The 14,491-nt window shown below is 37.3% G+C and overlaps 1 protein-coding gene across 1 annotated transcript in view; it reads right to left on the bottom strand.

Moving 5' to 3' along the window:
• Positions 1–14,491, bottom strand: part of CFAP47 (cilia and flagella associated protein 47) — a 529,980-nt gene that overhangs the window by 498,205 nt on the left and 17,284 nt on the right. The window contains exons 4-6 of the mRNA XM_045089444.1: positions 9,795–9,910; positions 2,818–2,956; positions 166–394 (exon numbers count right to left, since the gene is read on the bottom strand). Of these exons, the coding sequence (XP_044945379.1) occupies positions 166–394; positions 2,818–2,956; positions 9,795–9,910 (484 nt within the window). The remainder of the gene's footprint in view (positions 1–165; positions 395–2,817; positions 2,957–9,794; positions 9,911–14,491) is intronic.

Here is a 14,491-nt window from a genome sequence, read left to right as displayed (position 1 = left end):
TAGAATTTTTTGAGGTTACCCTTGAAGACACATGAAAGGGAATCATATCTATCTGCATGTTAAAACGTACTTGGAATAAGTTAACAGCTTTTTTTGGATATTAGTTCAAAATCATCTGTTTCAAAACACAGTACCCAATTTTCCCCTGTTGCACTATCTACATACCAGTTCTTCTCCAACTGCATCATTTTGCATTATGGCCACCCAATTTATGGGTTCCGGGCTATTATTGTATAGAAGTGCATGTTCAATTTTTGAAGTTCCGAAGAAAACTGAACCAAAGTGTATGCATTCCAACTTTTTGTCATTACTCATGTTTAACAATTCAATAATCTGCTCGACCACATGAGCTTTGACACTCAAGAGTACATCTGGACGACCTTGTAAGCTCACTCTACAAGATAATGAATTATACATATTATTTTAATTAGAAGTCTGTATACTTAATTTTTCTCTTAAATATTTGAATAAACAAATTTTATAAAACCACATTATAATTAAGATTCAAAGGCCTAAGAGCAGTTCCTTTCTTATACATATCAGAGAATATCATGTCCTTCTGACTACCTAAATCTGCACAGTGGAATGGCATATGTACAACCTAATACATTGTCCCCAAGAAACAAAAAAGGTGGAAAACAATCACATGGTTTGACTCCAAAAAGAACTTATTGCTAGGTCCGTATCCCCAGTTATTTTGTAAACACTAGAATTAGATGGGATTATATAGATGGTAACCTGTAGCTCTAGAATTCTGAGATTCTTTTCTAACTCACTGCACTCCCCCAAGTCCAAGAGCCAACCTCATCCCCACCCTAATAACCCAATTCCCTATGGAGTATCTCAGCAAAATCCCACATGTTTGCAGAAAAGAAGATCTCCCCATAAAGCTTCACTTTCTATACTAATTTCAATTCCCTTTTGAAACTGCCCCCATATGCATATTTATCCCTCTGTGGCGTAAATGCAATCCTTTTGACTCTCACCCCATCAAATACCACAAATAACTGATCACTCCACAACTATCACGTAAGTCCTTATCTTACACTACATCTCTGTCACAGTGGGCATGGCTGACACCATCTACATACATCTCTATTCCCTTAGAGCTTCCTTGACACCAAACTTTGCTGGTTTCCTTCTAACTTGTTCAGATTCTACATTCTCATTTTTCTGTGGCTTGGATATTTTATAAACTCCATGAATAATGGTATCTTTCTCCTACTCTTTTACACTCTGCCCTCCTTGTCAAAGTTATTTTCAATACTTCATGCTTCATCTACAACTTACCCATGGACAACACTCAAGCCAATATACCTAGACCAGATTTTTTTTTCTGGGGCTCAAGATAAGGAAATCTAATAGGCTCCACAGGATTCTGCAAAGCAAATCAATTCCAACAGTTTAAAACTGAACTCCAGATCCACTCCCACAGCCCTTCTTTCCTCTTAACCTTCTCTTTCTATAAGCAGTCACTACATCTAGTTAAATCTGCCTTCATAATATTTCTCCAATTGGCACACTTCTCTCCATACCCGCCATTTGCACCTTAGCTAAAGCCTTCATCATTTCTCTTCTGTTTTACTCTAATAGTTTCTAGGCAGGATACCCTTCCACATATGTACTCTCTGATTTATTGTGCCCACTGCTATCAGCACGACCTGTCTAAACTGCAAACTAATCAAGACACTCCCATCTTAGAACCTTCCCAAGATTCCACAGCCTTTACAATAAAACCTAAGCTTCTGAGGCACCCAGGTGGCTCAGAGGGTTAAGCTTCTGCCTTCAGCTCAAATCATGATCTCAGGGTCCTGGGATCGAGACTGGCATCAGGCTATCTGCTCGGCAGGGAACTTGTTTCCCCCTTTCTCTCTGCTTGCCTGCTTGTGATGTCTCTCTCTGTCAAATAAATAAACAAATAAGATATTAAAAAACAAAACAACAACAACAAAAAAACCCCTAAGCTTCTATCAGGGCTCAAACTGTTTCTCAAACATTATTTTGGCTGTGGCCTTCAATAAGAAATTCATTTACACATGAACACAAATGCATACACAAATACACAGGCACGAGTGCATGCACATGCGCACACATACACAAAACAAGTTTTGCAAAGCGTTTGCCCTTACTATGTGAGATGCATTTTGATATTATCTGTTTCACTGTTTAGATGCTGGCAGAGGCCTATTACAGTGAATGCACATCCCACTAATGGATGGAGACACAGTACATGAAAAAAATGCTGTCCTAGGTAGTTCTCTGCTAGACCTTGCACCGTTCTGGGTTTGTAGTCTCATCTCACATCACTATGTCTGTACCTCCATCTCTTTGCCTCTACATTGCCCCAGCTTTCTCAGTGTGTAACACGGTCTATTTATCTCCAGAATTTCAAGTCTTCTACTTGCTCTGCCTGAAATTACTCTTCTAACCCACCCCCAACAGCAACACCCACCTTCCCTATGCACACACACACACACACACACACAGAGCTCAAATCACACCACTGCTCTTTGCCTGGCTACTTCTTACTCACCAATAAGTGTTTGGGTACACTATCACCTCCTTAATGGAGCCCTTTCTTGATCCACTCCCTCAGCCCCCAAAATCTAAACTAGAAGCTCCTGTTATGCCACAGACCATCCTCTGCTTCTTCCATTTTTGAGTCTCTAGTGCTTGGCAAATAGAGACTCAGCGAATGAATGCTGACTGAAAGAACAAAGAAGCTAATATACATTCAAGGCAACAGGCATATCTGAAGAGTAAAACAGGAAAGTATTAAGTACTACATTAGAATTAAGAACCATAGTATATACTTACTTTGCCCCTTCATTTACAATTCTGGGCTCATCAGCACAGAAATCCACTTTAACAATCACTGATGACTTGGGTTCTACAATACCATTACTTGGAAAAATGACAATGGGTAATTGGCCTTGGTATTCTGCTTTAAATGTACCTAAAGAGAACAAGAGAAAGTGGTTTACATCTGGATCCTTACAGTGTCATAGTCACATTCTTAATAGGGTACAAGGCACACATTACACTGTATATGGTCTACTGCGGACCAAGAATCACAGCTTTGATTATAAGTTTAGTTTCTGGGGTCACCCAACAAACGTGAACTGATTGTTAGGACTCAAGCTTCACTGATAGTTAAGATATACCATCTGTTTCCATTGTTCAGGAATGTATGCTAGGAGCGTTATATATGTTAGTCTATATAATCCTCAGAGTGACTCTGTAAGTTCAATCATTACCTCTATTTTATAAATAAGGGGGAAAAGCTTAGAATGGTTGATTTGTCCAAAGACACACAGATATTGTGATAGATTACACAGTTGACCCCAATTCTTCACCCTTCTCTGTATCTTGTCACGATGCTACGAGGAACGAAGTATGTTTTCCTATCCCTTGAGTTGGAGCTTGACCATGTGATATTGTTTGGCCAATAGCATGGGTAGAAATGGCATCATGCCAGCTCCAATGCCAGATGTCTTGCACTTCTCCCACGTAAAGTTCTTGAGTAGCTGCTGTCCCTTTGGCCTGTGCTTCAGAACGAGCACACATGGAACAGAGCCTCCAGCTGACTCACAGACCTGCAGTGAGTAACAGAACATCCCCCAAAAGTCTAAGTTTGAAGCAGAGCTACCCAGCTGAGCCCAGCTTAGATCAATCAAGTTCCAGCCAATCTGCATAAAAATTGACAAAAAAATAATTGCCTTTTTAAGATACAGAACTGTGGAGTAGTTTGTTACATGGCAATAATTGACTACTACAGTTAGAAACTAATAGGGCTGAGTTTTCACTTGCGTGTTTCTGACCAAAGGGCTCACAGTGATAGCCACTACCATTTCTTAAAAAAAAAAAAAAATGGGGTGCCTGAGTGGCTCAGTGGGTTAAGCCTCTGCCTTCGGGTCAGGTCATGATCCCAGGGTCCTGGGATAGAACCCCGCCTCAGGCTCTATGCTTGGCAGGGGGCCTGCTTCCCCCACCTACTTATGATCTCTCTTTCTCTGTCAAAGAAACAAAATATAAATAAATAAATAAATAAATAAATAAACAAATAAATAAACAAGATTTATTTATTTAAGTAGTCTCTACACCCCATGGAGGGTTGGAACTCACAACACCAAGATCAAGAGTTGCCTGTTCTGTTCTACCAACTGATCCAGCCAGGAGCCCCATTACTTCCTGATAAATGAATTAATGCAGCTCACACAGGGAAAGGGCAAAAGGAATTGGTTTCTAGAATCAAACAGCATAGAAGAAAGCTAAAAAAAATATCTTATTCTGAAAGCAGAAATGGTTCGTAATTGATGGTCCTGTTTAGTGCCTATATTACAGCATGCATTCCTTGAGATTACACACTATATCTTCCTCATCTCTGTGGTCCCAGCACCCTACACAATGCTTAGCACCAACTGCTACTCAAAATATGTCCAACAAATGGAAGCAGCCAATCATGAGTTTCCTCAATCTCATTATGCAATGAAAACACAAATGAGCATGCTGCCAATATAAACAACTTTGCAAATTTCAGTTCACCAATTTTAAATCATATTTGATGAAATTTTCTGAAATTATTCATTTCACTTAGGAAAATAAAATATTAGCATAATAAAAGTACTGGAAGTATAAAAAGGCAATAAGACTTTTGTAAGTACAGAGATAATCTAATACAAAAATCAAACACTCATAGTAACAAAATTTGTTCATCTGATCATTTTGGAGAAGTGTTAATAACATATTTAAGAGGTTTTTTTTGTCATAAAATAAAATTATATGTTTCAAATAAATATTATTGACTCAATTCTCCAGAAAAGGAAAATTATGTGAGTCTAGTTAAGACTGAGCCAGTGAGATAGTTCCTATACTGTAATTACTTTGATGTAATTTGACAAAAGGATTTAAGTGAATATATCAAAAATTTAAGAATAACTCCAAAACCAAAAGAACATTCAATCTTCTAAATATATTAAAACAGTGACTACACAAACATTACTGTGTCTTATATAACTTTAATGCCACTAGTAATAATGAAATATTTGACTTTTATTTTTAAATGACTAAGAATAGAAGCAAGGACATCATCTTAAGGAAAGGTGTCATTGAAGGAAGGATATTATAGAAGGCATTTTTGTCATTAAATTTTCATTTCTCTTTAGATTTGACACTGGTTGATGTTTGGAGAATGAACTAGAAGGAGATAAGGGACTTCAGAGAAATAATTTTAGTTGGTGTAATTACTAAGCAAAAGAAGATGATGGCCTGCTGTAGAGAAGTGGCAATGGGACAGAGAAAAGAGGATTACTGACATAATTAAGAAGTTAAACAGACAGGAATAATTAATAATTAATAATTGACTAAGGGGGTAGGAGGGTAGGGGAAAAAAGGAAGAAGTCAAGGATTTTGCCAAGTTTCTGACTTGCCCAAATACATGGTGGTGATCTTTAATGAAAAAGAGAAAAGGAGAAGTTTTAGGGAAAAATGTGGGAAGCGTAGTTTAATACATGTTAAGTTTGAGAAACCTGAAGGAAATGCAAATGACTGTATAGACCTCAGTGAAGTGACAGGAATGAAAGTGTGTTGACTAAGGAAACATGTGGGTCCATGGCAAATTCTAAAAAATGCTCACATTTAAGGAACTCCTGAAAAGGGACAGGAATCCACAGAAGAGAACTGAAGAGGAGGCAGGCAGTAGAAAAGAATAATTCTAACATCAATAGTGAATATTTATTGAATACTTACTATATATCAGAGAGTATGCTAAGCATTTTATTAACCACCATCACAATTAGAGGAGGAAGGCACTGTGTTTGTCTCTACAATGGATGTTCCAGAAGTGGGTCTGCCCAGCCAGTAAATGTTATAAGGATTTGGGTCCTGGAAGACCTCACTCCAAATCTGAGCCACTATTTTATATAAGCCACTGAAGAGTCATAGAAGCCAAACTTTTGGCTTTTTTCCCCCTCAAGATACCACCAGTGGTCACCTGTGTCAAATGTTGCTATTAACTAAATGTAAATGGTCATGTAAAATAAACACTTCGCCTTGTCCACTAATGAGATTTAGAAGAACATAGGGCACGTGAGGTTACCCATAGCTGTGGTTGGGATAAAGCGTCCTTTGCACAAGCCTGTATGTTTTTGGAATCTGAGTTGCTCTACCTTCCCTAGAGAAGTAGCTCAGGCATTGGGTGATGGAAGTATATACATTGTTACCTTCACTTTATTCTTCCAAAATTCTTTTAGAAACTATGAGATAGATTTTTGTGTAGAAGTATTTATAATATCTTACTTTATTTTTTCCTTCCCTTCCCCTATGTTCACCTGCTGTGTTCCTTAAATTCCATGCAAATCATAAGGAACACTGAACTCTAGGCAACAAACTGAGGGTTGCTGGAGGGGAGGTCAGTGGGAGGATGGGGTAACTGGGTGCTGGACATTAAGGAGGGCACTTGATGGAATGAGCACTGGGTGTTGTACGCAACTGATGAATCACTAAATTCTACGCCTGAAACTAAAAAACAAAACAAAATACACACACACACACACACACACACACACACACCCTGTTAAGTCAGGGCAAACAGTATGCAGTTCATAGCATGCTACTGAAAATCAAAAGTCATATACCCAAGGTCATTGTTATTTTCTATGTACACTTTTTTTTTTTTAAGTTTCCTTGAGTCTAAGCATACCGAGGGTATATCAGTCTTCACTTTCATTTGGATACTCTTCAGAATGCCCATATGGGATTTAACAGATTACTTCTAAGTCCAATCACCTTTCATTGAAAGCTTAATGTTTTGGGTTTTTTTTTTTGTTTGTTTTTTGTTGTTGTTGTTTTTTTATGTATTAAAATGACAAACCATTTTCTTCTTTTGTAATATTCTGGTCAAATTATTTTTAGAAATTTTCTTTTATTCATGTACAGTTGACATAAAATTAACGATTCTTTTCTGAAACTCTGAGAGATCACTGAGCCAAATCGATTACACAAAGGTTTAGAGAATGTCTGCTATATGCCAGCATTGTATTATGCAAGAACCATGGATTAAGAATCCATGACAGCAGTTTCCAAGAAAACAAAAAATACACATTGAGAATAAGTAGTGGGTGCTTCTCTGAGTCCTGGACTTGGTCCAATTTAGCAAACGTCCTGGTTCTTAGATGACACTAGGCTTTTCCAGACTGTGAAGTAGAGAGATGATGTTGATGATCAGGGAAAGGGGGAAAGTGGCCATTAAGAGCAAGAGAAAGGTCATACATTTTGGGCAAAATAACCCAAATAAACCTAAATGTTGATAAGTTCTAAGGTAACTGTTCAAACACAGAAATGATGTGTGACGATCCCACTAGGGACTTTAAAGACTGTTCTACATCATAACACTCTAGTAGAAAAAGTCTTCCCAGATATTCAAGGTTACAGAGGGGAAGAGGGAAATGACTACAGTTCCAGGCATGCTAAAATAATAATGCTTTTTCAATGATGTTCTTTAAAAGATAAAAACTGAGAAACAATAAAATCATAAAATAGAACATGGAGTTCACCAGCTCACAAAGTACTAAGAGTAGAGACTTATCTAAAAACTGAGCCATGCCTTCAAAATGGAAAGACAAGCACTACTTTGCACAGTAAGGAGTAAACTCAGGAAACACAGAGGGTAAGAAAACAAAATATATTCAACAATATTTGGCTAAATCCATGGATAATTACTCTATAATGGGCCATTAAAATAAAAAATCATGAAGTTGTTACATAGATCAACTAATAACCCCAGGGTCACCACCAGAGAGAGAAAACAAAGCACATACCATGAAGCTGCTGAGTGTGGCTTTCTAATGTCCTCTTAAGTATGCATATAAATTTATAAAAATTTGATCTTTGACACTAAAACTATAAAATATTTGTCATGTAAAATCCATTCTAAAAATTTTATTAAAATCATCTTTGGTTGTTAAACGTATTTTCTGCATAAGTCTTTTTCCTCATGAAAATACACTGTTATTCTTATGAATATTTATATACTGTGTTTGTAGGTAATAAGGACTTTATGACACCTTACAGGCACTTGCTACTGTGAATATAAAACATCGTATCAATTTTGCTAATGGTGGAAAAAATAATATCATTCAAGTCTAATAATGAGAAACAAAGTCAACACTAAGAAAATGTGTTTCATTGATAACAATTTGTTTCAGTTTGTAAGGTAATACTAATTAACATTTAATGCTACTCAATTATAATGTACAGATTGTAGTATTCAGTACAAATAAATGTACAAGAAAAATATTAATATACTAAGACCCAAAGTGGATTACTTTTCCTAAAACAAATGGGTCTAGATCTGAGGCTTAGTTTTATTTTATTTTATTAAGTAAAATAATCTAAATATTCATTTAAAATTAAAACCACATATACTTGTTACTTACAAAGAGCTTTTATATGTAATGAAACTGTACAGTTTGGTCATATTTTACAATAAAGAGAGGATATGATCAAAACTTTGAAAGATTTAGAATGCACAAGAGTTAAGAGAGGTTTTGGAAAATATATAATAAAAATAAAATTCTCTCAATTAAATACCACTGCTCTAAAAAACTGAGAATTGAAAAGACCATACAGCCTATAATCACTAGCCATGAGAGACCCTATCCTTAACATTGGAGTCAGACCACAAATGAGCTGAATGTTGTACAATCCCACCGGCACCAGAAATTTAATCATTTAAAAACCAAAGCATGGAAAATTGAAATGAGCAACATTTTGTGAGAAACAATTACCAGTTTTATTTGTTTAACACTAGGAAGAAATCAGTACAGTGACAAACTGCCTTTGTCTTAGTAATTCCCACTGCTCAGTCAAGCAGCCCCAGAGAATATCCTCGCTTAGTGTCAAACAGGACTGGAATTAAGACCAGTTTTATGTATCTGACAAGCAGTCTCGGGGAAAAAATGCCCTCCCTATGTGGAGCCAGTCCTCATGTCAGCTCGGCAGAAATGGAAGCCTCGCCAGCCCAGATAACGACCATCCCATCAGAACAATGAAGGAATAAAGAATTTTAATACCTACTGTATACTATCAAGTGAAGAGTGTGCATGAATACACACACACATACAGACATACACACCTTTATGGAAACTCTTAGGTCACAGTAAAAACCTTCAGAAATAATCCAGTCTAGAGAAAAGCATTTACTCCTTCAACAAAAAGTGAGTAAGAGCTTTCTAGAGACCATCATGTGAATTCAAAGTTGAATATGATAGAGAAAAAGAACAAATATTTATTGAGTACCAATGATGAGTCAAGTACCATCCTACAAACCTAAGTATATACATGATTAACCATAGTTCATTTTATTAATAACAGCTGATAAATGAGAAATATCAAGTTCAACATCCTAACAGATACTTGGCCCAGATCACACAGCTGGTATGGCATTGTACCCTGATTCTGTCTCTGGATAGCTCGCTCTAAGGATTAAGTCACTCCCATAACATCATCCTGCCTTCTGTCCTCAGTGAGATCACCAGTCATCTGGGATTCAAGCTGTTAATCAGCATCATAAGGAAACAGACTCATCTTTCCTGAATTATTATCTATCAGTCTTATACATTTATCCTATTTAAGGGCCTTCAGTTCTGAACTATTTCTAATGACAGACATCTTCTTTTGGGGAGGGACAGGAGGACTGAATCAGAGAACCCATTAATTATACAAAGTATACATTTTAAATAATACCAACATTCTTCCAAAAGTGTAAATTAATTTATAAGACAGGAAGTATTTACCTGGAGCTCTGCCACGGTTAATAATATTAATCTCTTTACAATATACTTTACTATCAGCAACCAATGTGCCAAAATTAACTTCTGACTCAATTTCCAATTGACAGGATGGAATCAACCTAAGGGAAGGGAAAAGAGGACAACATAATTAAACAATTATACTCTCATACTTAAATCCACAGGGGGACATACAGAGACACATTTATTAATTCCTTGTAAGACATTCATGTTTCCTTACAAGTCTATTGATGGCATATCTGTCAGTAAAAGGAACTGTGAAATAAAGACATGAAAACAAGATGAGATATGTTTTTAACAAAGAAATAAGATTTTACGCATCTAAGGACATGGTATACCCCGTGCTGTGAAGTACTCACCTTCACGGGCTACCCACATATCTTGGTATTTTTGCTGCTCCAACCATTTTTGTAATCTCCACCTAAGCCTATAATACATTCTTTAGCCCCTCCTCAAAAAATGTGGAATTGGTGGGATCCTTGTCTGGTTTTGGGATCAAGGTGATGCTGGCCTCATAAAATGAGTTTGGAAGTTTTCCTTCCATTTCTATTTTTTGGAACAGTTTTAGGAGAATAGGAATTAGTTCTTCTTTAAATGTTTGGTAGAATTCCCCCGGGAAGCCGTCTGGCCCTGGGCTTTTGTTTGTTTGGAGATTTTTAATGACTGTTTCAATCTCCTTACTGGTTATGGGTCTGTTCAGGCTTTCTATTTCTTCCTGGTTCAGTTGTGGTAGTTTATATGTTTCTAGGAATGCATCCATTTCTTCCAGATTGTCAAATTTATTGCCGTAGAGTTACTCATAGTATGTTCTTATAATAGTTTGTATTTCTTTGGTGTTAGTTGTGATCTCTCCTCTTTCATTCATGATTTTATTTATTTGGGTCCTTTCTCTTTTCTTTTTGATAAGTCTGGCCAGGGGTTTATCAATTTTATTAATTCTTTCAAAGAACCAGCTCCTACTTTCGTTGATTTGTTCTATTGTTTTTTTGGTTTCTATTTCATTGATTTCTGCTCTGATCATTATGATATCTCTTCTCCTGCTAGGCTTAGGGTTTCTTTCTTGTTCTTTCTCCAGCTCCTTTAGGTGTAGGTTTAGATTGTGTACCTGAGACCTTTCTTGTTTCTTGAGAAAGGCTTGTACCGCTATATATTTTCATCTCAGGACTGCCTTTGTTGTGTCCCACAGATTTTGAACCGTTGTATTTTCATTATCATTTGTTTCCATGATTTTTTTCAATTCTTCTTTAATTTCCCGGTTGACCCATTCATTCTTTAGAAGGATGCTGTTTAGTCTCCATGTATTTTGGTTCTTTTCAAACTTCCTTTTGTGGTTGAGTTCTAGCTTTAGAGCATTGTGGTCTGAAAATATGCAGGGAATGATCCCAATCTTTTGATACCGGTTGAGTCCTGATTTAGGACCGAGGATGTGATCTATTCTGGAGAATGTTCCATGTGCACTAGAGAAGAATGTGTATTCTGTTGCTTTGGGATGAAATGTTCTGAATATATCTGTGATGTCCATCTGGTCCAGTGTGTCGTTTAAGGCCTTTATTTCCTTGCTGATCTTTTGCTTGGATGATCTGTCCATTTCAGTGAGGGGAGTGTTAAAGTCCCCTACTATTATTGTATTATTGTTGATGTGTTTCTTTGATTTTGTTATTAATTGGTTTATATAGTTGGCTGCTCCCACTTTGGGGGCATAGATATTTAAAATTGTTAAATCTTCTTGTTGGACAGACCCTTTGAGTATGATATAGTGTCCTTCCTCATCTCTTATTATAGTCTTTGGCTTAAAATCTAATTGATCTGATATAAGGATTGCCACTCCTGCTTTCTTCTGATGTGCTATAGACCAATATCCTTGAAGAACACAGATGCGAAAATACTCAACAAAATACTAGCCAATAGGATTCAACAGTACATTAAAAAGATTATTCACCACGACCAAGTGGGATTTATTCCAGGGCTGCAAGGTTGGTTCAACATCTGCAAATCAGTCAATGTGATACAACACATCAATAAAAGTAAGAACAAGAACCATATGATACTCTCAATAGATGCTGAAAAAGCATTTGACAAAGTACAGCATCCCTTCCTGATCAAAACTCTTCAAAGTGTAGGGATAGAGGGCACATACCTCAATATCATCAAAGCCATCTATGAAAAACCCACCGCAAATATCATTCTCAATGGAGAAAAACTGAAAGCTTTTCTGCTAAGGTCAGGAACACGGCAGGGATGTCCATTATCACCACTGCTATTCAACATAGTACTAGAGGTCCTAGCCTCAGCAATCAGACAACAAAAGGAAATTAAAGGCATCCAAATCGGCAAAGAAGAAGTCAAATTATCACTCTTCGCAGATGATATGATACTATATGTGGAAAACCCAAAAGACTCCACTCCAAAACTGCTAGAACTTATACAGGAATTCAGTAAAGTGTCAGGATATAAAATCAATGCACAGAAATCAGTTGCATTTCTCTACACCAACAGCAAGACAGAAGAAAGGGAAATTAAGGAGTCAATCCCATTTACAATTGCACCCAAAACCATAAGATACCTAGGAATAAACCTAACCAAAGAGACACAGAATCTATACTCAGAAAACTATAAAGTACTCATGAAAGAAATTGAGGAAGACACAAAGAAATGGAAAAATGTTCCATGCTCTTGGATTGGAAGAATAAATATTGTGAAAATGTCTATGCTACCTAAAGCAATCTACACATTTAATGCAATTCCTATCAAAGTACCATCCATCATTTTCAAAGAAATGGAACAAATAATTCTAAAATTTATATGGAACCAGAAAAGACCTCGAATAGCTAAAGGGATATTGAAAAAGAAAGCCAACGTTGGTGGCATCACAATTCCGGACTTCAAGCTCTATTACAAAGCTGTCATCATCAAGACAGCATGGTACTGGCACAAAAACAGACCCATAGATCAATGGAACAGAATAGAGAGCCCAGAAATAGACTCTCAACTCTATGGTCAACTAATCTTCGACAAAGCAGGAAAGAATGTCCAATGGAAAAAAAGACAGCCTCTTCAATAAATGGTGCTGGGAAAATTGGACAGCCACATGCAGAAAAATGAAATTGGACCATTTCCTTACACCACACACGAAAATAGACTCAAAATGGATGAAGCACCTCAATGTGCGAAAGGAATCCATCAAAATCCTTGAGGAGAACACAGGCAGCAACCTCTTCGACCTCAGCCGCAGCAACATCTTCCTAGGAACAACGCCAAAGGCAAGGGAAGCAAGGGCAAAAATGAACTATTGGGATTTCATCAAGATCAAAAGCTTTTGCACAGCAAAGGAAACAGTTAACAAAATCAAAAGACAACTGACAGAATGGGAGAAGATATTTGCAAACGACATATCAGATAAAGGACTAGTGTCCAGAATCTATAAAGAACTTAGCAAACTCAACACCCAAAGAACAAATAATCCAATCAAGAAATGGGCAGAGGACATGAACAGACATTTCTGCAAAGAAGACATCCATATGGCCAACAGACACATGAAAAAGTGCTCCGCATCACTCGGCATCAGGGAAATAGAAATCAAAACCACAATGCGATATCACCTCACACCAGTCAGAATGGCTAAAATCAACAAGTCAGGAAATGACAGATGCTGGCGAGGATGCGGAGAAAGGGGAACCCTCCTACACTGTTGGTGGGAATGCAAGGCGGTGCAACCTCTCTGGAAAACAGCATGGAGGTTCCTCAAAATGTTGAAAATAGAACTGCCCTAGGACCCAGCAATTGCACTATTGGGTATTTACCCTAAAGATACAAACGTAGTGATCCAAAGGGGCATGTGTACTCGAATGTTTATAGCAGCAATGCCCACAATAGCCAAACTATGGAAAGAACCTAGATGTCCATCAACAGATGACTGGATCAAGAAGATGTGGTATATATACACAATGGAATACTATGCAGCCATCAAAAGAAATGAAATCTTGCCATTTGCGACAACATGGATGGAACTGGAGCATATCATGCTTAGCGAAATAAGTCAAGTGGAGAAAGACAACTATCATATGATCTCCCTGATATGAGGAAGTGGTGATGCAACATGGGGGCTTAAGTGGGTACGAGAAGAATAAATGAAAGAAGATGGGATTGGGAGGGAGACAAACCATAAGTGACTCTTAATCTCACAAAACAAACTGAGGGTTGCTGGGGGCAGGGGGTTTGGGAGAAGGGGGTGGGATTATGGACATTGAGGAGGGTATGTGTTTTGGTGAGTGCTGTGAAGTGTGTAAACCTGGTGATTCACAGACCTGTACCCCTGGGGATAAAAATATATGTTTATAAAAAATAAAAAATTATATTAAAAAAAAAAAGGTGGAATTGATCTTAACAAACCAGTTTGGATGATCCAAATCTGATGAAATAAGAGAAGGTGCTATACTATAAAATGCCATTTGGGAACTGAAACAAGGTCTAAGCACAAAAAGATACAATTGATTTTTCACATGCGTCTCTAACTTAAAGGATTCACTGTGGCATATCTATACCATATGGTTCAAAAACATTTTAAAAATCCATTATAGGGGCACCTGGGTGGCTCAATGGGTTAAGCCTCTGCCTTTGGCTCAGGTCGTGATCCCAGGGTCCTGGAATTGAGCCCGCAACAAGCTCTCTGCTCAGCAGGGAGC

The sequence above is a fragment of the Mustela putorius genome, unplaced genomic scaffold (genome assembly GCF_011764305.1).
Source record: "Mustela putorius furo isolate JIRA1106 unplaced genomic scaffold, ASM1176430v1.1 tig00003836_pilon_pilon_pilon, whole genome shotgun sequence".
Classification (NCBI taxonomy): Eukaryota; Metazoa; Chordata; class Mammalia; order Carnivora; family Mustelidae; genus Mustela; species Mustela putorius.
This window is presented reverse-complemented; position numbering and strand designations above follow the sequence as displayed.